At 43.2% G+C, this 26,234-nt stretch overlaps 1 protein-coding gene across 1 annotated transcript in view; it reads left to right on the top strand.

Moving 5' to 3' along the window:
• LOC138674622 (zinc metalloproteinase-disintegrin-like berythractivase) overlaps positions 1-26,234 on the top strand; it is a 143,903-nt gene that overhangs the window by 89,996 nt on the left and 27,673 nt on the right. The window contains exon 19 of the mRNA XM_069762438.1: positions 7,056-7,148. Coding sequence (XP_069618539.1) covers positions 7,056-7,148 — 93 coding nt within the window. The remainder of the gene's footprint in view (positions 1-7,055; positions 7,149-26,234) is intronic.

The following is a 26,234-nucleotide window of genomic DNA, read 5'->3' on the forward strand; positions in this document are numbered from 1 at the left end:
AGCGTGCATTGTGAACGCTGTCAGGATTCACCGGTATTGCCTGTGAGAGCGGGTGGTCACATTCTGACTAGACTTTCTCTGCTCCTCTCAATGCAAGTGAATTAAGAGAAGCCAAGCATGTCTAGTCGGCCGGTGCAAATTGCATATTTGTAGTCGCATGACTGCCCGTCCTCACTGACAATCTAGTGGAATCCTGACAGTGCACTCACTGCTTGCTCTCAAGATACAGAAATCTGCAGTCTGCAGTGACTGCAAACTTTTGGCAGAAGACCGGATGAGCCTTCAAGGCCTTAATACATGTAATCTGAAAGCCTGTCAAACAGCAGTTGGCATTTCAATGCTAGATCCTTTTGTTTTCAGGGAAGATTAGCCATTGGCAAACATTTTTGGCAGTGGCTTTCTCTTCTTTTCACCTTGAAAACAAATTAATGTATATGGAGGAGTCAGAATAGAGAACTGTGCACTGAACCAATGTTTGACTGACATCTTTCTGACACGTATGGCCAGCTTCTTCTTTCAGACAGTTTTGATAAAGCATTGTTTTAAAAAAAAGTCATGTAGTTCACGGCTGCTTAGAAGCATTTTTTCATTTTTTTTTTGGTGTTTTTTGTTCACTTATCCTTTTGTTAATGCTGTGTTTCCCTATAAGAATATATTGTTACAGGAGAATGCTTGAAAAAGGGAATACTCCTTAATAGCATGGGTATACATTCTGCCACTAGCAGGCTTGACACTAGCTGAAAAAAAGTGTTGGTTTTGTCTACTGGGCTCTTCCCTCTCTTCCGACACCAAACAGTTCAGTTTTAGCCTAGTATCAATTGTAGGCAAGAAGATTTATTAGGGTGTCAGCATAATTGCACAAAATTCCCAAGGTTCACTAAAGAAGTGATATAATTAAATAATTGAAAAGTTAAAATCAGAAACGATGGCTCTCAAATATGAGAAACCAGAAACATGACAACCGAGCACAAAAACAAAGGTTTATGAAACGGTAATAGAATAATTCTAGTGTGTAATGTTATACAGCATGTAAAAGCTGTCATATATAGTATCTCTAATATTGGCGGTTCAGTAGAGATAACAGGAACAGCCATAACTGTTGTGAATTCTGTTGTCGGGCTCCCTCCTGTGGTCATGAATGGTACTTCGGCTGGTTCTATCCATGGAATTCCTCTGGTGGCTGTGGGTGTTTCTGAGTTTCCTTCCACAGGTGACGAGGTTAATTCGTTAGCTGGCTGCTCTATTTAACTCCACTTAGTTCTTTGCTCCATGCCACCTGTCAATGTTCCAGTATTGGTCTTGTTCACTCCTGGATCGTTCTTGTGACCTGTCTTCCCAGCAGAAGCTAAGTGCCTGCTAGTTTTTCTCTGGTTTGCTATTTTTCTGTCCAGCTTGCTATTTTGTTTTGTTGTCTTGCTTGCTGGAAGCTCTGGGACGCAGAGGGAGCGCCTCCGCACCGTTAGTCGGTGCAGAAGGTCTTTTTGCGCCCTCTGCGTGGTCTTTTTGTAGGTTTTTGTGCTGACCGCAAAGCTACCTTTCCTATCCTCGGTCTGTTCAGTAAGTTGGGCCTCACTTTGCTAAATCTATTTCATCTCTGTGTTTGTATTTTCATCTTTACTCACAGTCATTATATGTGGGGGGCTGCCTTTTCCTTTGGGGAATTTCTCTGAGGCAAGGTAGGCTTTATTTTTCTATCTTCAGGGCTAGCTAGTTTCTTAGGCTGTGCCGAGTTGCATAGGGAGCGTTAGGAGCAATCCACGGCTATTTCTAGTGTGTGTGATAGGATTAGGGATTGCGGTCAGCACGTCCCAGAGCTTGTCCTTTATTATCAGTAACTATCAGGTCATTCCGTGTGCTCTTACCCACTAGGTCCAGTATTGTCCTTACCACCAGGTCATAACACATAACATAGCACAAAGTATTGATGTGTATAGACCAAATGAACACTGTTAGTAAGCTGTACCAATATATATCACACTTATTATCCCGCTTATTAGTATACGAGTTATATGTTGATAGCTATAGTGTTTTTTCACTATCTACATAAATTCTATTAGACATGATTTACTGTATATACGTATCTCTAATTTGTGCTACAATATTGGCCCTTTCTCTGTTATCATAAAATTGGGACATTCATATTGGGGAGCATCTCCACTTTTTCCTACTCCTGTGAATTTTGATGGAGACTCTAAAGTCTGCTGGGGTTTTGTGAACTATTGCACCATGCATTTTGAACTTTGTCCCCAACAACTTTTTTCTGACCAGTCGAAAGTAGCTTATATTTTTTCTTTATTATCTGGAGATGCGTAGGCTTGGACACCATGTGAAAGAGATGATCCTTTGATGTATTCTCTACCTTCTCTCCTGATCACCTTCGGTAGAATCTTTGACGAACAAGTTCACATTCAGTCAGCTACTGACTCTGTACTTTGCCTTAGGCGGGGGTGACACTACCGTAGAATCCTGATGAGTGCTATGCTAGAAAACATCGCGCATCATAGAAAAATTAGTTGGCGCACCACAATGATATCAAATAAATAAATATATATTGGGGGTGCAAAACAATGGCTAATACGCAGAGCAGATAATAAACAAGAAAAGAAAAGCCACTATAATATATGCACACCACCAAATGTTATAATAAGTCAACCAAGCTTTATTGGTAACATATAAAAACAATTAAAACCATACACAAAACTCCCTCCATATGCGTGTGCCCAACACTGCCCAATACACAATACTTCCATAAAGTAGTGGAAAACATGCATCAAAACATCGCATAGTACTCGGACCAGTGTTAATCTATGGGGCAGCTCACATCACCGTATTTTTTCCCAGGCGTATTCGACGTGCATGTATAATTGCAGCATGTTATTATCTCATATATCATCCGAGACTCGCCAATGCGAGCCTATGGGTGCGAGAAAAAAATCGCATTGCACTGGGACCATGCGAGTGCTGTCCGATTTTTACGCACCGGTGTTCTTTCAAAAGCCGGTAATTCATGTGCCGCATACAGTAAAATCACACTGACGGGTTAGAATAGCATAGATAGAATAGATATATACACATAGAATACATAGATATATAGATGTCAGAGACACACACATCTTCTTAATATATACTTACCTTGTAATGTCTTCGCATCCTGTTCCATCCAGATGTGTCCGGATCCCAGAATTCCAAGCGGCGGAAGTTCACCGACCGCCATATTGGGACAATATATGTGTCTCAATATGGAAACTGCTGGTGGTACAAGCCTCTTGCGCGGTACCGCCAGCGGAACACCGTCGCACCACACACACACACACTGTATATGCCGTACGCACCATACACACAAACACACTGTATATGCCATATGCACCACACACACACACTGTATACGCCGTACGTACCACACACACACATGCACCACCAGCAGAACACCGTCACGAACACGCCGCCAGGATCAGCCGAATGATTCACTGACCGCCACCATCTTTGTACAGGAGGAGCGCATGCGCAGTTTTAATGTGACCGCCGCTATCTGTCTGCACAAAGATGGTGGCGGTCTGATTTACTGCGCCTGCATGAATTACGCGCAGGCGCAGTGAATCATTTGGCTGATCCCGGCAGCAGATGCGCGATGTGTCTACAGGCAGGGGAAAAAAAAGGTTATAAGGGTGCTCACTGTCAAGAGGAAGGTGCTCTGGAGAAAATAAGTCCAATATAGTATAAAGAGACTCCGGCACACTAAAGTTGCTTTTTAAAGATGGATATTATTTTATTTAAAAAAATATATATGATGGTAGGATTCCACTCAAAAAATTCTGCAATTTATACGATAGACATATGTGAAATTTTCCCAACGTTTCGGCACATTTAGCCTTTCTCAAGGGACATCTGTCTTTCTGCAATATATACAAATAAATAGAACTTAAACATAAAACAAGAACCATAACAATACATGATACATAAGAGAATCATATTCTATACAATATATAGGATCCAACCATCTATACAGATATCTGTATGGATATAAGATATTAACTACGTGAAAGCCTTCGCAGTATATATATATAGGATGTCTCATCTAGTATGTATTTTTCTAAATATATATACAAAACGAAGCATCTAAATAAAGAACCAACAGGAAAAAAAGGAAAATGGTGGCAAACTGAGAGAGTTCATCCCTTCTGTCCATAAGAAAAAAGACATGACCTATCCTAATTGTCCTAAAAAAAAAAAAGGAAAATATATGAAAAATAAGAAAAATAAAATAATATCCATCTTTAAAAAGCCACTTTAGTGTGCCAGAGTTTCTTTATACTATACAGGCAGGGGAAGCCGGTCACATTAAATAGGTTTTCCCACGAACGAAAGTTCATTTTAAAAATTGTCTGTGTCTGACCGTGTACGGAGCATACCACAGCTCCTAGGCAGGGGAGGAAGCAAAAGATAATACTGACATTACAGCAGGGGATCACAGAGGATTCATTTTGTCAGGTAAAATATTTCACTTGACTGTTTTTAAGCAATATATTACCTCACAAAATGTATCCTCTGCAATCTCCTGCTGTAATGTCAGTATTGTCTTTTGCTTCCTCCCCTGTCCAGAAGCTGTGGTATGTTCTGTACATGGTCAGACACAGACAATTTTTAAAATGAACTTTCGTTTGTGGGAAAACCCCTTTAAAAAACAAATATCAACGCCAACATGGCTCCTCCTAAAACGTACGCAATGACAATGAAAGGAAAGCAGCAAAGGCACAACGTTGAAGACAACAATGAGCAAACGAGACTCTTGAAGAGCAATAGCATCGCTGAGACAAAAGCAATGCATATAAGCATAGGCGTCAAGCACGAGTCCTCTGATGCAAAAGTCATTAGATTATCACAAGATGCCATTAGGAGCACAGACGGGAGAAGTCAGCACATGGGGAAAGAGAGAGTGAATAGGTGGGTGGGTGAGCACATGGGGGGAGAAATCTCAACGCTGCCCCCATCATGACATTACCGCCCTCCGGATGCGATAGCATCGGGCCTCCATCTAGTACATATATACTGTATGTAATATTACATAGATAGAAGAAAAGCCGGTAATTCATCTGCCATGTTCTGTAAAATCACTGCAGGAGCCAACAGGATAGAAGAGATGGATTACATACAGTAAATACAAATGGAATAGGTTGATATATAGATGTCAGTGACAAATACAATTAGTACACTGTGTGCAAACTACTAGACATGTATTTAATTAATAAAAGATTTTTTTTTTTTAAATGGCGTGGGCTCCCACGCAATTTTTGTAACCAGCAGAGGGAAAGCCGATGGCTGGGAGCAGATGTTTATAGCCTGGGAAGGGGGTAATACCCATTACCCATGTAGCTTCCCAGGCTATTAATATCAGCTCACAGCTGAATAATTAGCCTTTACTGGCTTTTAAAAAAGGAGAACCTACAAAAATGACGTAGCGTCCCCCTATAATTAATAGCCAGCAAAGGCTATGCAGACATCTGCGGGCTGATACTAATAGCCTAGGAAGGGGCCATGGATACTGCCCCCCAGGCTAAAAACATCAGCTCTCAGCCATCCCAGAAAAGTTGCATCTCTAAAATGCGCGAACTCTGGCACTTAACCTCACTCTTCCCAATTGCCCTGTAGCGGTGGCAAGTGGGTGATAGTTATGGGGTTGATGTCACCTTTGTATTGTCAGGTGACATCAAGCCCAGATGTTAGTAATGGAGATGCCCTGTCCAGTGTCCCTATTCAAACCAAATGGGACACTTTTATGGGCATCCTGAGTAGATCTGTGCACAATATATACCCTATGGGAATAAACAAGGTAGAAATAATCCAGCTAAATGGATATAAACAAATAGATCAGAGCAATTGCAAAGGTTGTAATAAAGGACCAAAGAGCCGCCTAGAAATTATCATAGGGCGACAGAACACTCCTATAAATATGCATAAAAACTTAGAAAGATGGAGTCAAAAAGTCTGTCTATAATAAATAAAAAAAAGTATTTATAAAGGCGTATTTACACATTTATCCTACATGGGTATATTTCTCAGGAACATGTTTCCCCCGATCCTTTTACTATAATGTCTTGTGTTGACTCCCAGACTCGCTCTGCCTGTGTCCTTTACAATCTACCTGTTGTTCTGTACTACTATTAATTCTGGTGGAAAAATATTTTACTAAATGTTGTTGTATTATGTAACAAAGACTTTTTTTATATTTATTTTAGGCAGACTTTTTGGCTCCACCTTTCTAAGTTTTCATCCGACTAAATAGAGCAGTTAGGCGCACAATAAATGACAAAAAGAGAACATTTAGGGAATTAAAGGAAGAGGGTGGGTACGACGCATTAAATAATTCTAGAGAAAAAAATAAATTTTGTAAAAAAATAAAGTAGGGCAGCAAAGGTTGAGACAGAGAGACTCATTGCCAAAGAAAGTGCAACCAATAATTTACAACAGTAAGAAACTCAAAAATGATATTGTTGTCCCCCTCAAAAATAATGTGTGTGAAATGGTGGAAGAGGATGAGGTAAAGGCCAATTTACTAAACGCTTTCTTTTGTACATTATGTACACAAGAAAATCCCATAACAGGTGACATGATCAATTCTCAGTGAAATGTCACCTGCTTATTAACCCCACAGGAAGTACAGTGATGTCTCAAAAATACAGTATATGAAAAAGTTTGGGCACCCCTATTAATCTTAACCTTAATGTTTTATAAAAATTGTTTTTTTTGCAACAGCTATTTCATTTTCATATATCTAATAACTGTTGGACACAGTAATGTTTCTGCCTTGAAATGAGGTTTATTGTACTAACAGAAAATGTGCAATCTGCATTCAAACAAAATTTGACAGGTGCATAAGTATGGGCACCCCACCAGAAAAGTGACATTAATATTTAGTAGATCCTCCTTTTGCAAAAATAACATGACTCGGGTAGTGAAAAGTGTCTATGGCAATAATGAATAAAGACATAACGCTGAGTGACGATGGAATATATATGGCCACAGCAGCCTTTATTAACGTTATGTTGTGTCTTGCCTAGGAATGTACAAGTAACTCCTGTGATGCAAAGACCTGTACACTGAAGCCAGGATGTCAGTGTGACGAGGCTGATCTGTGCTGCCAAGATTGTAAGGTGAGTGTATAAAGTCAAGCAAAAGAATGACATAGTAATGTTCCTTATATGCCACATAGGGGAACAGCGATATTATATAGGGACAGTGGAGGGGAGATTGCGTATCAGGATAAGTCCCCTAGAATTTAATCCATGGAGGCACTTTGACATATATTTAAGTCAATTGTTGTGTCCCTGCCTTTAATGCGGGCTCACAAGTATCGTTTAATCAGCCATCAAGTGTCTCTAACAGTTGCTGGTGGAGCAGTGCTCCACCCATGAATGTTAATTAGTTAAATCCCGCTTTCAATCTCTGACATTGGGATTTAACACACACTGGCTGGAAGCACATCACAAATCCTGGCCATGGACGCACCTCCGTCATGTGATCGGGAGACGTTCATAGGAGAGAGTGATATCTGCTATACATAGCAGTGCTAAGTACTGAAGACAGTAAAAAGTTGAAAAAAAGTTTTTAAAAAATATATATAAAAAAAAATGTAAAAAAACACAAAAGTTGAAATCACCCCCCTTTTGCCCAAATAAAAATAAAATAATAATTAAAAATACACATATTTGGTATCAAAATATAAAATAAATATATCCAATCGGTAATCGGCGCAATGAGAAAAACAAACACCAGAATTACATTTTTTGGACGCTGCAACATTGCAATAAAATGCAATAACAGGCGATCAATACATTGTATCTACACCAAAGTGGTATCAAGATTGCCTTGTGCAGGCATGTACTACGGAGGACAGAGAATGAACTTCAATCCAATATTGCAGCCAGCATGCAGCCAGCGGGTAAGGAAAGGGTGAATCAAAAACCCCAAAACCACTCCTCCATGGCTGAAGATTGTTCCCTCCAAATTCAGGTGACAGTGTCCCTTTAAGTCTTTTTTAACCACGCATGTAGTGCCCACATTGCTATATACTACGTGGGCTGTGTTACATACTGCGTGGGCTGCGTTATATGCTACATGGCTGCTATGTACTACGTAGGCAGTGTTATATACTATGTGGGCAATGTTCAATACTGCGTGGGCTGCGTTATATGTTATATACTGTGTGGGCTACGTTATATACTGCATGGCTGCTACATACTACGTGGGCAGTGTTATATACTATGTGGGCAATGTTATACACTGTTTGGGCTGTGTTATATACTGTGTGGCCACTGTTATATACTGCGTGGCCTGTATTAACGCATCGGGTATTCAAGAATATGTCATGGCCTGTGCTATATACTATGTGGCTGCTATATACATACATATTCTAGAATACCCGATGCATTAGAATCGGGCCACCATCTAGTCAGTACATAAATACATCACCAGAACCACCATTAGTACATGAATGCATCACTAGATCCACCATCTGTCCATGAATACATCACCATAACCACCATTAGTACATGAATGAATCACTAGATCCACCATCAGTACATGAATACATCAACAGACCCAGACTCCATCACCAGAACCTCCTTCAGTGCATGAATATGTCACCAAGACCACTATAAGTATACACGTTCATGACCAGAACCAAAAGTACTTGAATACAAGAACCAAGCTTAGTAGAACAATCAATGATAACAATGATGATAATTAGCCTGTCAGTTTATTTCCTCCATCTGCAAGCCCTTCTGCTTATTCCCCATCTACACAATACCTTATTATTATATTCCCCCCCCCCCGCATTGTATTCCCTCTCCTCTGCACAGGTCTTCATTTTATCCCCCCTCCTCTGTACAGCCCCTAATATTATTCCCATCATCTGCACAGCCCCACATTTTATTCCCCTCCTCTGCAAAACCCTTCAGATTATTACCCTCAATTAGCACATTTCCTCAGTTTATTCCCCTATCTGCACAGACCCTCATTTCATTCCCCTTTTCCTGTTCAACATAGCCTGTCATTTTATCCCCCCCTATCAGCACAACCTCTCACTTTATTTTATCCCCCATTAACACAGCTCCTCCCCTAATTTTATCCCCCCACTAACACAGCCCATCCTCTTCCCCCATTTCCCCCCATCAGCACAGCCCCTCTCCTCATGTTATCCCCCCATCAGGACAGCCCCTTCTCCCATTTTATGCCGCCCTGCACTGTAATAGAAGAATAAAAAAAGTGGTTATACATAATCCCGGCTCTTGTACACCTCCTCCTCTTCTGTGAAGTGAAGTAGTGGACGGAGTGATGATGTCACTACACAGCACTATTCAACATCCCCCAGCGCGTGCCTTCTCCAACAAGGCACATGTCGGAAGTGGCTTGCGTCTTGCTGGAGATCCTGGTGGAGTAGGGGATATTACAGCTCGTCTGCTCCTGTCCCGGGCGATGCACTGTTGTGAATTCTGTGGTCAAGCTCCCTCCTGTGGTCATGAGTGGTACTTTGGCTGGTTCTGTCTATGAGCTTCCTCTGGTGGATGTGAGTGGGGCTGCGGCTTCTGAGTTTCCTTCCTCAGGTGACGAGGTTAAGTCGTTAGGTGCTGCTCTATTTAACTCCACCTAGTTCTTTGTTCCTGGCCTCCAGTCATTGTTCCAGTATTGGTCTTGCTCTCTCCTGGATTGTTCTTGTGGCCTGTCTACCCTGCATAAGCTAAGTTTTGCTGGTGTTACTTTTGTTTGCTATTTTTTCTGTCCAGCTTGCTATATTGGTTTTTCTTGCTTGCTGGAAGCTCTGAGACGCAGAGGGAGCACCTCCGTACCGTTAGTCGGTGCGGAGGGTCTTTTTGCGCCCTCTGCGTGGTTGTTTGTAGGTTTTTGTGCTGACCGCAAAGCTATCTTTCCTATCCTCGGTCTATTTAGTAAGTCGGGCCTCACTTTGCTAAATCTATTTCATCTCTGTGTTTGTATTTTCATCTTTACTCACAGTCATTATATGTGGGGGGCTGCCTTTTCCTTTGGGGAATTTCTCTGAGGCAAGGTAGGCTTTATTTTTCTATCTTCAGGGCTAGCTAGTTTCTCAGGCTGTGTCCGAGGCACCTAGGTCTGGTCAGGAGCGCTCCACGGCTACCTCTAGTGTGGTGTGATAGGATTAGGGATTGCGGTCAGCAGAGTTCCCACGTCTCAGAGCTCGTCTTATGTTATTAGTAACTATCAGGTCACTTGGTGTGCTCTTAACCACCAGGTCCATTGTGTTTCTGAACCACCAGTTCATAACAGTACTGGAGGCCCAAAGTACTAATGCTTCTCAATAGAGGGAAAAGAGAAGTTCTGAGACCATTTTTTTTTCTCTGCACTGTGTTTTGTCTTTCTTTTCCCCTAGACATTTGGGTGGTTCAGGACACAGGTGTAGGGATGGACATTAACCCCTTAGTGACAGAGCCAATTTGGTACTTGTAAGCTTGCGAGCAGGGCCCTCACTCCTCCTGGTATCTGTTTTGAACTGTATTTCTGTTATGCTGTAATGTCTATTGTCTGTACAAGTCCCCTCTATAATTTGTAAAGCGCTGCGGAATATGTTGGCGCTATATAAATAAAATTATTATTATTATTATTATTATTACTTAATGACCAGGCCAATTTTTGCAATTCTGACCACTGTCACTTTATGAGGTTATAACTCCTGAACGCTTCAACGGATCCCGCTGATTCTGAGAATGTTTTTTCGTGACATATTGTACTTCATGTTAGTGGTAACATTTCTTCGATATTACTTGCGATTATTTATGAAAAAAACGGAAATATGGCGAAAATTTTTAAAATTTTGCAATTTTCAAACTTTGTATTTTTATGCCCTTAAATCAGAGAGATATGTCACAAAAAATAGTTAATAAATAACATTTCCCACATGTCTACTTTACATCAGCACAATTTTGGAAACAAAATTTTTTTTTGTTAGGGAGTTATAAGAGTTAAAAGTTGACCAGCAATTTCTCATTTTTACAACACCGTTTTTTTTTAGGGACCACATCACATTTGAAGTCATTTTGAGGGGTCTATATGATAGAAAATAATGAAGTGTGACACCATTCTAAAAACTACACCCCTCAAGGTTCTCAAAACCACATTCAAGAAGTTTATTAACCCTTTACGTGCTTCACAGGAACTGAAACAATGTGGAAGGAAAAAATGAACATTTAACTTTTTTTTGCAAACATCTTAATTCAGAACCATTTTTTTTATTTTCACAAGTGTAAAAACAGAAATGTAACCATAAATTTTGTTATGCAATTTCTCCTGAATACGCCAATACCCCATATGTGGGGGTAAACCACTGTTAGGGCGCACCGCAGAACTTAGAAGTGAAGGAGCGCCGTTTGACTTTTTCAATGCAGAATTGGCTGGAATTGAGATCGGACGCCATGTCACGTTTAGAGAGCCCCTGGTGTGCCTAAACAGTGGAAACTCCCCACAAGTGACACCATTTTGGAAACTAGACCCCTTAAGGAACTTATCTAGATGTGTGGTGAGCACTTTGAACCCCCAAGTGCTTCACAGAAGTTTATAACGTAGAGCCGTGAAAATAAAAAATCGCTTTTGTTTACACAAAAATGATCTGTTCGCCCACAAATTCTTATTTTCACAAGGGTAACAGGAGAAATTAGACCACAAAAGTTGTTGTGCGATTTCTCCTGAATACGTCGATACCCCATATGTGAGGGTAAACCACTGTTTGGGCGCACCGCAGAGCTTAGAAGTGAAGGAGCGCCGTTTTACTTTTTCAATGTAGAATTGGCTGGAATTGAGATCGGACGCCATGTCGCGTTTGGAGAGCCCCTGATGTGCCTAAACAGTGGAAACCCCCCACAAGTGACACCATTTTGGAAACTAGACCCCTTAAGGAACTTATCTAGATGTGTGGCAAGCACTTTGAACCCCCATGTGCTTCACAGAAGTTTATAACGTAGAGCCGTGAAAAAAAAAAATTGAATTTTTTCTACAAAAATGATCTTTTTGCCCACAAATTTTTATTTTCACAAGGGTAACAGGAGAAATTAGACCACTAAAGTTGTTGTGCAATTTCTCCTGAGTACGTCGATACCCAATATGTGGGGGTAAACCACTGTTTGGGCGCACCGCAGAGCTTGGAAGAGAAAGAGTGCCGTTTTACTTTTTCAATGTAGAATTGGCTGGAATTGAGATCGGACGCCATGTCGCGTTTGGAGAGCCCCTGATGTGCCTAAACAGTAGAAATCCCCCACAAGTGACCCCATTTTGGAAACTAGACCCCCCATGGAACTTATCTAGATGTGTGGTGAGAACCTTGAATGCCCAAGTGCTTCACAGAAGTTTATAATGCAGAGCCGTGAAAATAAAAAATATATTTTTTTCCACAAAAAAGATTTTTTAGCCCCCAAGTTTTTATTTTCACAAGGGAAACAAGAGAAATTGGACCCCAAAAGTTGTTGTCCAATTTGTCCTGAGTATGCTGGTACCCAATATGTGGGGGTAAACCACTGTTTGGGCGCATGGCAGAGCTCGGAAGGAAGGAGCGCCGTTTTGGAATGCAGACTTTGATAGTATGGTCTGCGGGTATTATGTTGCGTTTGCAGAGCCCCTGATGTACCTAACCAGTAGAAACCCTCCACAAGTGACCCCATTTTGGAAACTAGACCCCCCAAGGAACTTATCTAGATGTGTGGTGAGAACTTTGAATGCCCAAGTGCTTCACAGAAGTTTAGAATGCAGAGTCGTGAAAATAAAAAATATTTTTTTTTCCACAAAAAAGATATTGTAGCCCCCAAGTTTTTATTTTCACAACGGTAAAAGGAGAAATTGGACTGCAATAGTTGTTGTCCAATTTATCCCGAGTACGCTGATGCACCATATGTGGGGGTAAACCATTGTTTGGGCGCACGGCAGAGCTCGGAAGGGAAGGAGCGCCTTTTTGGAATGCAGACTTTGATAGAATGGTCTGTGGGCATTATGTTGCGATTCCAGAGCCCCTGATATACCTAAACTGTAGTAACCCCCCACAAGTGACCCCATTTTGGAAACTAGACCCCCCAAGGAACTTATCTAGATGTGTGGTGAGAACTTTGAATGCCCAAGTGCTTCACAGAAGTTTAGAATGCAGAGTCGTGAAAATAAAAAATATTTTTTTTTTCACAAAAAAGATATTGTAGCCCCCAAGTTTTTATTTTCACAAGGGTAACAAGAGAAATTGGACCCCAGAAGTTGTTGTCCAATTTATCCCGAGTACGCTGATGCCCCATATGTGGGGGTAACCCACTGTTTGGGCGCACGGCAGAGCTCAGAAGGGAGGGAGCACCATTTGACTTTTTGAGCGCAAAATTGGCTGTCGTGTTTGGAGACCCCCTGATGTACCTAAACAGTGGAAACCCCCCAATTCTAGCTCCAACCCTAACCCCAACACACCCCTAACCCTAATCCCAACCTGATCCATAATCCTAATCACTAACCCTAACCATAATCACAACCCTTACCCCAAAACAACCCTAATCTCAACCCTAACCATAACCCTAATCAAAACCCTAAATCCAACACACCCCTAATCCTAATCTCAACCCTAACCTCAAACCTAAGCCTAATCCCAATACACCCCTAATCACAACCCTAACCTTAACCCTAATCCCAAACCTAACCCTAATCCCAAGCGTAACCCTAATGCCAACCCTAACCCTAATACCAACCCTAATCCAAACCCTAACCCTAATCCCAGCTCTAACCCTAACTTTAGCCCCAACCCTAGCCCTAACTTTAGCCCCAACCCTAACCCTAGCCCTAAGGCTACTTTCACACTTGCGTCGTTTCGCATTCCGTCGCAATCCGTCGTTTTGGACAAGAAACGGATCCTGCAAATGTGCCCGCAGGATGCGTTTTTTGCCCATAGACTTGTATTGCCGACGGATCGTGACGGATGGCCACAAGTCGCGTCCATCGTGCACTGGATCAGTTGTGTTTTGGCGGAGCGTCGGCACAAAAAACGTTCAATGAAACGTTTTTTTGTACGTCGCATCCGCCATTTCTGACCGCGCATGCGTGGCCGTAACTCCGCCCCCTCCTCCCCAGGACATAGATTGGGCAGCGGATGCGTTGAAAAACTACAGCTGCTGCCCACGTTGTGCACAATTTTCACAACGTGCGTTGGTATGTCGGGCCGACGCATTGCGACGGCCCCGTACCGACGTAAGTGTGAAAGAAGCCTAACCCTAAATTTAGTCCCAACCCTAACCCTAAATTTAGCCCCAACCCTAACCCTAAATTTAGCCCCAACCCTAACCCTAAATTTAGCCCCAACCCTAGCCCTAACCCTACCCCTAACCCTACCCCTAACCCTACCCCTAACCCTACCCCTAACCCTACCCCTAACCCTAGCCCTAGCCCTAGCCCTAACCCTACCCCTAACCCTACCCCTAACCCTAGCCCTAACCCTAGCCCTAACCCTACCCCTAACCCTACCCCTAGCCCTAACCCTAGCCCTACCCCTAAAACTACCCCTACCACTACCCCTAACCCTACCCCTAACCCTAATTTTAGCCCCAACTGCTGTTCTCCTGCCGGCCGGCAGATGGAGACAGATGGCGGGCGCACTGGGCATGCGCCCGCCATTTTCTTCTGCCGGCGGCCAGGAGGAGCAGCAAGAGGATCCAGGGACCTAGGTGTGTATGCTAGGGTCCCCGAATCCCCCTATTTCTCTGTCCTCTGATGTGCGATCACATCAGAGGACAGAGAATTACACTTTACTTTTTTTTTTTTTTGCGGTCGCCGGTAAACAGTTAATTACCGGCGATCGCAAAACAGGGGTCGGTAATACCGACCCCGATCATGCTGTTTGGGGTCTCGGCTACCCCCGGCAGCCGAGACCCCAAAGATTCTCCCGGTGCCGGCCGGCGGGCGCACTGCGCATGCGCCCGCCATTTTGAAGATGGCGGCGCCCACCGGGAGACACGAGGAGCATCGGGGGAGCTGGGTGGGTATTGGGGGGCCACCTGGGACCCCTTTTCTCTGTCCTCCGATGTGCAATCACATCGGAGGACAGAGAAATTAAAAAGAGATCGCGTTTTTTTGTTTTTTTTTTACGATCGCTGGTAAACGGTTAATTACCGGCAATCGCAAATGCGGGGTGGGTTAAAAAACCCCCGAATCATGTTCTCTGGGGTCTCGGCTACCCCCGGCAGCCGAGACCCCGGAGAAAATCGGCCTTCGGGGGGCGCTATTGACTTTTTCCACAGCGCCGTTAATTAACGGCGCTGTGGTTTAAGTACCCTTAGCGGCCGCCGTTAAAAGGCGTATCGGCGGTCGCTAAGGGGTTAAAGGTCTGTCTTCTTGTGTGGATCATCTCACTGCAAGAGTACAAAATATTCAAGACTTTGTGGTTCAGAATTCTATGTTAGAACCAAGAATTCCTATTCCTGATTTGTTTTCTGGAGATAGAGCTAAGTTTCTGAGTTTTAAAAATAATTGTAAACTGTTTCTGGCTTTGAAACCCCGCTCCTCTGGTGACCCAGTTCAACAAGTTAAGATCATTATTTCTTTATTACGTGGCGACCCTCAAGACTGGGCATTTTCCCTTGCGCCAGGAGATCCTGTATTATGTAATATTGATGCGTTTTTTCTGGCGCTCGGATTGCTTTATGATGAACCTAATTCAGTGGATCAGGCAGAGAAAAATTTGCTGGCTCTGTGTCAGGGTCAGGATGAGGTAGAGATATATTGTCAGAAGTTTAGGAAGTGGTCTGTGCTCACTCAATGGAATGAATGTGCGCTGGCAGCAATTTTCAGAAAGGGTCTCTCTGAAGCCCTTAAGGTTGTCATGGTGGGATTTCCTATGCCCGCTGGTCTGAATGAGTCTATGTCTTTGGCCATTCAGATCGATCGACGCTTGCGTGAGCGTAAAACTGTGCACCATTTGGCGGTATTATCTGAGCATAAACCTGAGCCTATGCAATGCGATAGGACTTTGACCAGAGCTGAACGGCAAGAACACAGACGTCAGAATGGGCTGTGTTTTTACTGTGGTGATTCCACTCATGCTATCTCCGATTGTCCTAAGCGCACTAAGCGGTTCGCTAGGTCTGCCACCATTGGTACGGTACAGTCGAAATTTCTTTTGTCCGTTACTTTGATCTGCTCTTTGTCATCCTATTCTGTCATGGCATTTGTGGATTCAGGTGCTGCCCTGAATTTGATGGACTTGGAGTTTGCTAGGCGCTGTGGGTTTTTCTTGGAGCTCTTGCAGTATCCTATTCCATTGAGAGGAATTGATGCTACGCCTTTGGCCAAGAATAAGCCTCAGTACTGGACCCAGCTGACCATGTGCATGGCTCCTGCGCATCAGAAGGATATTCGCTTTTTGGTGTTGCATAATCTGCATGATGTGGTCGTGTTGGGGTTGCCATGGCTACAAGTCCATAACCCAGTATTGGATTGGAAATCAATGTCTGTGTCCAGCTGGGGTTGTCAGGGGTACATGTTGATGTTCCATTCCTGTCTATTTCATCATCCACCCCTTCTGAGGTCCCAGAGTTCTTGTCGGATTACCGGGATGTATTTGATGAGCCCAAGTCCAGTGCTCTACCTCCGCATAGGGATTGCGATTGTGCTATCGATTTGATTCCTGATAGTAAGTTTCCTAAAGGTCGACTGTTTAATTTATCTGTGCCTGAGCACGCCGCTATGCGGAGTTACGTAAAGGAATCCTTGGAGAAGAGTCATATTCGCCCGTCGTCGTCGCCATTGGGAGCAGGGTTCTTTTTTGTGGCCAAGAAGGATGGTTCACTGAGACCTTGTATTGATTACCGCCTTCTAAATACAGTCTGTTTAGAAAGGATCGTAAAAATCGGAGAGGAGGAGGGGTTTGTCTCTATGTAAAGTCTTGTCTAAAGTCCACTTTAAGGGAGGATATTAGCGAAGGGAATGAGGATGTCGAGTCCATATGGGTTGAAATTCATGGAGGGAAAAATGGTAACAAAATTCTCATTGGGGTCTGTTACAAACCCCCAAATATAACAGAAAGCATGGAAAGTCTACTTCTAAAGCAGATAGATGAAGCTGCAACCCATAATGAGGTCCTGGTTATGGGGGACTTTAACTACCCGGATATTAACTGGGAAACAGAAACCTGTGAAACCCATAAAGGCAACAGGTTTCTGCTAATAACCAAGAAAAATTATCTTTCACAATTGGTGCAGAATCCAACCAGAGGAGCAGCACTTTTAGACCTAATACTATCTAATAGACCTGACAGAATAACAAATCTGCAGGTGGTTGGGCATTTAGGAAATAGCGACCACAATATTGTGCAGTTTCACCTGTCTTTCACTAGGGGGACTTGTCAGGGAGTCACAAAAACATTGAACTTTAGGAAGGCAAAGTTTGAACAGCTTAGAGATGCCCTTAATCTGGTAGACTGGGACAATATCCTCAGAAATGAGAATACAGATAATAAATGGGAAATGTTTAAGAACATCCTAAATAGGCAGTGTAAGCGGTTTATACCTTGTGGGAATAAAAGGACTAGAAATAGGAAAAACCCAATGTGGCTAAACAAAGAAGTAAGACAGGCAATTAACAGTAAAAAGAAAGCATTTGCACTACTAAAGCAGGATGGCACCATTGAAGCTCTAAAAAACTATAGGGAGAAAAATACTTTATCTAAAAAACTAATTAAAGCTGCCAAAAAGGAAACAGAGAAGCACATTGCTAAGGAGAGTAAAACTAATCCCAAACTGTTCTTCAACTATATCAATAGTAAAAGAATAAAAACTGAAAATGTAGGCCCCTTAAAAAATAGTGAGGAAAGAATGGTTGTAGATGACGAGGAAAAAGCTAACATATTAAACACCTTCTTCTCCACGGTATTCACGGTGGAAAATGAAATGCTAGGTGAAATCCCAAGAAACAATGAAAACCCTATATTAAGGGTCACCAAGGGTCACCAATCTAACCCAAGAAGAGGTGCGAAATAAGATTAAAATAGATAAATCTCCGGGTCCGGATGGCATACACCCACGAGTACTAAGAGAACTAAGTAATGTAATAGATAAACCATTATTTCTTATTTTTAGTGACTCTATAGCGACAGGGTCTGTTCCGCAGGACTGGCGCATAGCAAATGTGGTGCCAATATTCAAAAAGGGCTCTAAAAGTGAACCTGGAAATTATAGGCCAGTAAGTCTAACCTCTATTGTTGGTAAAATATTTGAAGGGTTTCTGAGGGATGTTATTCTGGATTATCTCAATGAGAATAACTGTTTAACTCCATATCAGCATGGGTTTATGAGAAATCGCTCCTGTCAAACCAATCTAATCAGTTTTTATGAAGAGGTAAGCTATAGACTGGACCACGGTGAGTCATTGGACGTGGTATATCTCGATTTTTCCAAAGCGTTTGATACCGTGCCGCACAAGAGGTTGGTACACAAAATGAGAATGCTTGGTCTGGGGGAAAATGTGTGTAAATGGGTTAGTAACTGGCTTAGTGATAGAAAGCAGAGGGTGGTTATAAATGGTATAGTCTCTAACTGGGTCGCTGTGACCAGTGGGGTACCGCAGGGGTCAGTATTGGGACCTGTTCTCTTCAACATATTCATTAATGATCTGGTAGAAGGTTTACACAGTAAAATATCGATATTTGCAGATGATACAAAACTATGTAAAGCAGTTAATACAAGAGAAGATAGTATTCTGCTACAGATGGATCTGGATAAGTTGGAAACTTGGGCTGAAAGGTGGCAGATGAGGTTTAACAATGATAAATGTAAGGTTATACACATGGGAAGAGGGAATCAATATCACCATTACACACTGAACGGGAAACCACTGGGTAAATCTGACAGGGAGAAGGACTTGGGGATCCTAGTTAATGATAAACTTACCTGGAGCAGCCAGTGCCAGGCAGCAGCTGCCAAGGCAAACAGGATCATGGGGTGCATTAAAAGAGGTCTGGATACACATGATGAGAGCATTATACTGCCTCTGTACAAATCCCTAGTTAGACCGCACATGGAGTACTGTGTCCAGTTTTGGGCACCGGTGCTCAGGAAGGATATAATGGAACTAGAGAGAGTACAAAGGAGGGCAACAAAATTAATAAAGGGGATGGGAGAACTACAATACCCAGATAGATTAGCGAAATTAGGATTATTTAGTCTAGAAAAAAGACGACTGAGGGGCGATCTAATAACCATGTATAAGTATATAAGGGGACAATACAAATATCTCGCTGAGGATCTGTTTATACCAAGGAAGGTGACGGGCACAAGGGGGCATTCTTTGCGTCTGGAGGAGAGAAGGTTTTTCCACCAACATAGAAGAGGATTCTTTACTGTTAGGGCAGTGAGAATCTGGAATTGCTTGCCTGAGGAGGTGGTGATGGCGAACTCAGTCGAGGGGTTCAAGAGAGGCCTGGATGTCTTCCTGGAGCAGAACAATATTGTATCATACAATTATTAGGTTCTGTAGAAGGACGTAGATCTGGGTATTTATTATGATGGAATATAGGCTGAACTGGATGGACAAATGTCTTTTTTCGGCCTTACTAACTATGTTACTATGTTACTATGTTACTATGTAAATAAAATCACAGTCAAATTTCAGTACCCCTTGCCGCTGCTGTCTGATTTGTTTGCTCGGATTAAGGGGGCTAGTTGGTTCACCAAGATAGATCTTCGTGGTGCGTATAATCTTGTGCGTATTAAACAGGGCGATGAATGGAAAACAGCATTTAATACGCCCGAGGGCCATTTTGAGTACCTGGTTATGCCATTCGGGCTTTCTAATGCTCCATCAGTGTTTCAGTCCTTTATGCATGACATCTTCCGAGAGTACCTGGATAAATTCCTGATTGTATACTTGGATGATATTTTGGTCTTCTCGGATGATTGGGAGTCTCACGTGAAGCAGGTTAGAATGGTGTTCCAGGTCCTGCGTGCAAATTCTTTGTTTGTGAAGGGGTTAAAGTGTCTCTTTGGTGTTCAGAAGGTTTCATTTTTGGGTTTCATTTTTTCCCCTTCTACTATCGAGATGGACCCTGTTAAAGTTCAGGCCATTTATGATTGGACTCAGCCGACATCTCTGAAGAGTCTGCAAAAGTTCCTGGGCTTTGCTTCATCAATAATTTTTCTAGTATTGCTAAACCGTTGACTGATTTGACCAAGAAGGGTGCTGATGTGGTCAATTGGTCTTCTGCTGCTGTGGAAGCTTTTCAGGAGTTGAAGCATCGTTTTTCTTCTGCCCCTGTGTTGTGCCAACCAGATGTTTCGCTCCCGTTCCAGGTCGAGGTTGATGCTTCTGAGATTGGAGCAGGGGCTGTTTTTTTGCAAAGAAGTTCTGATGGCTCGGTGATGAAACCATGCGCCTTCTTTTCCAGGAAGTTTTCGCCTGCTGAGCGTAATTATGATGTTGGCAATCTAGAGTTGCTGGCCATGAAGTGGGCATTCGAGGAGTAGCGTCATTGGCTTGAAGGAGCCAAGCATCACGTGGTGGTCTTGACTGATCACAAGAACTTGACTTATCTCGAGTCTGCCAAACGGTTGAATCCTAGACAGGCTCGTTGGTCGCTGTTTTTCTCCCGTTTTGACTTTGTGGTTTCCTACCTTCCGGGCTCTAAAAATGTGAAGGCGGATGCCCTGTCTAGGAGTTTTGTGCCCGACTCTCCGGGTTTGCCTGAGCCGGTGGGTATTGTCAAAGAGGGGGTAATTTTGTCTGCCATCTCCCCTGATTTGCGGCGGGTGCTGCAAAAATTTCTGGCTAATAGACCTGACCGTTGCCCAGCGGAGAAACTGTTTGTCCCTGATAAATGGACGAGAAGAGTTATCTCTGAGGTTCATTGTTCGGTGTTGGCTGGTCATCCTGGAATCTTTGGTACCAGAGATTTGGTGGCTAGATCCTTTTGGTGGCCGTCTCTGTCGCGGGATGTGCGTTCGTTTGTGCAGTCCTGTGGGATTTGTGCTCGGGCTAAGCCTTGCTGTTCTCCTGCCAGTGGGTTGCTTTTGCCCTTGCCGGTCCCTAAGAGGCCCTCAACACATATCTCTATGGATTTTATTTCGGATCTCCCCGTCTCTCAAAAAATGTCGGTCATTTGGGTGGTTTGTGATCGCTTCTCTAAGATGGTCCATTTGGTACCCTTGTCTAAATTGCCTTCCTCCTCTGATTTGGTGCCATTGTTCTTCCAGCATGTGGTTCGTTTACATGGCATTCCGGAGAACATCGTTTCTGACAGAGGTTCCCAGTTTGTTTCGAGGTTTTGGCGAGCCTTTTGTGCTAGGATGGGCATTGATTTGTCTTTTTCCTCGGCTTTCCATCCTCAGACAAATGGCCAGACTGAACGAACCAATCAGACCTTGGAAACATATCTGAGATGTTTTGTTTCTGCCGATCAGGATGATTGGGTGTCCTTTTTCCCTTTGGCTGAGTTCGCCCTTAATAATCGGGCCAGCTCGGCTACTTTGGTTTCGCCGTTTTCCTGCAATTCTGGTTTCCATCCTCGTTTCTCTTCAGGGCAGGTTGAGTCTTCAGACTGTCCTGGTGAGGATACTGTGGTGGATAGGTTGCAGCAGATTTGGACTCATGTAGTGGACAATTTGACATTGTCCCAGGAGAAGGCTCAACGTTTCGCTAACCGCAGGCGCTGTGTGGGTCCCCGACTTCGTGTTGGGGATTTGGTTTGGTTGTCATCTCGTTATATTCCTATGAAGGTTTCCTCTCCTAAGTTTAACCCCTTTCTGACATCGGACGTACTATCCCGTCCATGTGGGGTGGGCGGGCCCCTATGACCATGGACGGGATAGTACGTCCAGCGCGATCGGCGGCGCTCACGGGGGGAGCGCCGCCGATCACGGCCGGGTGTCAGCTGCCTATCGCAGCTGACATCCGGCACTATGTGCCAGGAGCGGTCACGGACCGCCCCTGGCACATTAACCCCTGGCACACCGCGATCAAAGATGATCGCGATGTGCCGGCGGTGCAGGGAAGCACCGCGCAGGGAGGGGGCTCCCTGCGGGCTTCCCTGAGCCCCCCGCAGCAACGCGATGTGATCGCGTTGCTGCGAGGGTCTTACCTCCCTCCCTCCCTGCTCGAGCCCCGGATCCAAGATGGCCGCGGATCCGGGTCCTGCAGGGAGGGAGGTGGCTTCACAGAAGCCTGCTCAGAGCAGGCACTGTGAAGCAGCCTGCACTGATATCAGATCGGTGATCTGACAGAGTGCTGTGCAAACTGTCAGATCACCGATATGTGATGTCCCCCCACTGGGACAAAGTAAAAAAGTATAAAAAAAAATTTCAAATGTGTAAAAAAAAATAAAAAAAAATATTCCAAAATAATGAAAAAAAAAAAAATATTATTCCCATAAATACATTTCTTTATCTAAATAAAAAAAACAAAACAATAAAAGTACACATATTTAGTATCGCCGCGTCCGTAACGGCCCGACCTATAAAACTGGCCCACTAGTTAACCACTTCAGTAAACACCGTAAGAAAAAAAAAGAAAAAAACGAGGCAAAAAACAACGCTTTATTATCATACCGCCGAACAAAAAGTGGAATAACACGCGATCAAAAAGACAGATATAAATAACCGTGGTACCGCTGAAAACGTCATCTTGTCCCGCAAAAAACGAGCCGCCATACAGCATCATCAGCAAAAAAATAAAAAAGTTACAGTCCTGAGAATAAAGCGATGCCAAAATAATTATTTTTTCTATAAAATAGTTTTTATCGTATAAAAGCGCCAAAACATAAAAAAATGATATAAATGAGGTGTCGCTGTAATCATACTGACCCGAAGAATAAAACTGCTTTATCAATTTTACCAAACGCGGAACGGTATAAACGCCTCCCCCAAAAGAAATTCATGAATAGCTGGTTTTTGGTAATTCTGCCTCACAAAAATCGGAATAAAAAGCGATCAAAAAATGTCACGTGCCCGAAAATGTTACCAATAAAAACGTCAACTCGTCCCGCAAAAAACAAGACCTCACATGACTCTGTGGACCAAAATATAGAAAAATTATAGCTCTCAAAATGTGGTAACGCAAAAAATATTTTTTGCAATAAAAAGCGTCTTTCAGTGTGTGACGGCTGCCAATCATAAAAATCCGCTAAAAAAACCGCTATAAAAGTAAATCAAACCCCCCTTCATCACCCCCTTAGTTAGGGAAAAATTAAAAAAATGTATTTATTTCCATTTTCCCATTAGGGCTAGGGTTAGAGTTAGGGCTAGGGTTAGGGCTAGGGTTAGGGTTAGAGCTAGGGTTAGGGTTAGGGTTAGGGCTAGGGTTAGGGCTAGGGTTAGGGCTAGGGTTAGGGTTAGGGCTAGGGTTAGGGTTAGGGCTAGGGTTAGGGCTAGGGTTAGGGTTAGGGCTAGGGTTAGGGCTAGGGTTAGGGCTAGGGTTAGGGCTAGGGTTAGGGTTAGAGCCAGGGTTAGGGCTAGGGTTAGGGCTAGGGCTAGGGTTAGGGTTAGGGTTAGGGCTAGGGTTAGGGCTAGGGTTAGGATTAGGGCTAGGGCTACAGTTTGGGTTGGGGCTAAAGTTACAGTTAGGGTTTAGATTACATTTACGGTTGGGAATAGGGTTGGGATTAGGGTTAGGGGTGTGTCTGGGTTAGAGGTGTGGTTAGGGTTACTGTTGGGATTAGGGTTAGGGATGTGTTTGGATTAGGGTTTCAGTTATAATTGTGGGGTTTCCACTGTTTAGGCACATCAGGGGCTCTCCAAACGCGACATGGCGTCCGATCTCAATTCCAGCCAATTCTGCGTTGAAAAAGTAAAACAGTGCTTCTTCCCTTCCGAGCTCTCCCGTGTGCCCAAACAGGGGTTTACCCCAACATATGGGGTATCAGCGTACTCAGGACAAATAGGACAACAACTTTTGGGGTCCAATTTCTCTTGTTACCCTTGGGAAAATACAAAACTCGGGGCTAAAACATATTTTTTGTGGGAAAAAAAGATTTTTTATTTTCACAGCTCTGCGTTATAAACTGTAGTGAAACACTTGGGGGTTCAAAGTTCTCACAACACATCTAGATTAGTTCCCTGGGGGGTCTAGTTTCCAATATGGGGTCACTTGTGGGGGGTTTCTACTGTTTAGGTACATTAGGGGTTCTGCAAACGCAATGTGACGTCTGCAGACCATTCCATCTAAGTCTGCATTCCAAATGGCGCTCCTTCCCTTCCGAGCTCTGCCATGCGCTCAAACGGTGGTTTCCCCCAACATATGGGGTATCAGCGTACTCAAGACAAATTGGACAACAACTTTTGGGGTCGAATTTCTCCTCTTACCCTCGGGAAAATACAAAACTGGGGGCTAAAAAATAATTTTGGGGGGAAAGATTTTTTTTTTTTAATTTTCACATCTCTGCGTTACAAACTGTAGTGAAACACTTGGGGGTTCAAAGCTATCACAACACATCTAGATGAGTTCCTTAGGGGGTCTAGTTTCCAAAATGGTGTCATTTGTGGGAGGTTTCTACTGTTTAGGTACATTAGGGGCTCTGCAAATGCAATGTGACACCTGCAGACCATTCCATCTAAGTCCTCATTCCAAATGGAGCTCCTTCCCTTCCGAGCCCTCCCATGCGCCCAAACAGTGGTTCCCCCCCCCACATATGGGGTATCAGCGCACTCAGGACAAATTGGACAACAAATTGTGGGGTCGAATTTCTCCTGTTACCCTCGGGAAAATACAAAACTGGGGGCTAAAAAATAATTTTTGTGGGAAAAAATTTTTGTTTTATTTTTACGGCTCTGCATTATAAACTTCTGTGAAGCACTTGGTGGGTCAAAGTGCTCACCACACCTCTAGATAAGTTCCTTAGGGGGTCTACTTTCCAAAATGGTGTCATTTGTGGGGGGTTTCAATGTTTAGGCACATCAGTGGCTCTTCAAACGCAACATGGTGTTCTCTCTCAATTCCTGTCAATTTTGCTTTGAAAAGTCAAAAGGCGCTCCTTCCCTTCCGAGCTCTCCCATCCGCCCAAACAGTGGTTTACCTCCACATATGGGGTATCAGCGTACTCAGGACAAATTGTACAACAACTTTTGGGGTCCAATTTCTTCTCTTACCCTTGGGAAAATAAAAAATTGGGGGCGAAAAGATAATTTTTGTGAAAAAAATATGATTTTTTATTTTTACGGTTCTACATTATAAACTTCTGTGAAGCACTTGGTGGGTCAAAGTGCTCACCACACCTCTAGATAAGTTCCTTAGGGGGTCTACTTTCCAAAATGGTGTCACTTGTGGGGGGTTTCAATGTTTAGGCACATCAGTGGCTCTTCAAACGCAACATGGCGTCCCATCTCAATTCCTGTCAATTTTGCATTGAAAAGTCAAACGGCGCTCCTTCCCTTCCGAGCTCTCCCATCCGCCCAAACAGTGGTTTACCCCCACATATGGGCTATCAGCGTACTCAGGACAAATTGTACAACAACTTTTGGGGTCCAATTTCTTCTCTTACCCTTGGGAAAATAAAAAATTGGGGGCGAAAAGATAATTTTTGTGAAAAAATATGATTTTTTATTTCTACGGTTCTACATTATAAACTTCTGTGAAGCACTTGGTGGGTCAAAGTGCTCACCACACCTCTAGATAAGTTCCTTAGGGGGTCTACTTTCCAAAATGGTGTCACTTGTGGGGGGTTTCAATGTTTAGCCACATCAGGGGCTCTCCAAACGAAACATGGCGTCCCATCTCAATTCCAGTCAATTTTGCGTTGAAAAGTCAAATGGCACTCCTTCGCTTCCGAGCTCTGCCATGCGCCCAAACAGTGGTTTACCCCCACATGTGGGGTATTGGCATACTCAGGACAAATTGTACAACAATGTTTGGGGTCCATTTTCTCCTGTTACCCTTGGTAAAATAAAACAAATTGGAGCTGAAGTAAATTTTTTGTGAAAAAAAGTTAAATGTTCATTTTTATTTAAACATTCAAAAAATTCCTGTGAAGCACCAGAAGGGTTAATAAACTTCTTGAATATGGTTTTGAGCACCTTGAGGGGTGTAGTTTTTAGAATGGTGTCACACTTGGGTATTTTCTATCATATAGACCCCTCAAAATGACTTCAAATGAGATGTGGTCCCTAAAATAAAATGGTGTTGTAGAAATGAGAAATTGCTGGTCAACTTTTAACCCTTATAACTCCCTAACAAAAAAAAATTTTGGTTCCAAAATTGTGCTGATGTAAAGTAGACATGTG

This window comes from Ranitomeya imitator, chromosome 4 (genome assembly GCF_032444005.1).
Source record: "Ranitomeya imitator isolate aRanImi1 chromosome 4, aRanImi1.pri, whole genome shotgun sequence".
Classification (NCBI taxonomy): domain Eukaryota; kingdom Metazoa; phylum Chordata; class Amphibia; order Anura; family Dendrobatidae; genus Ranitomeya; species Ranitomeya imitator.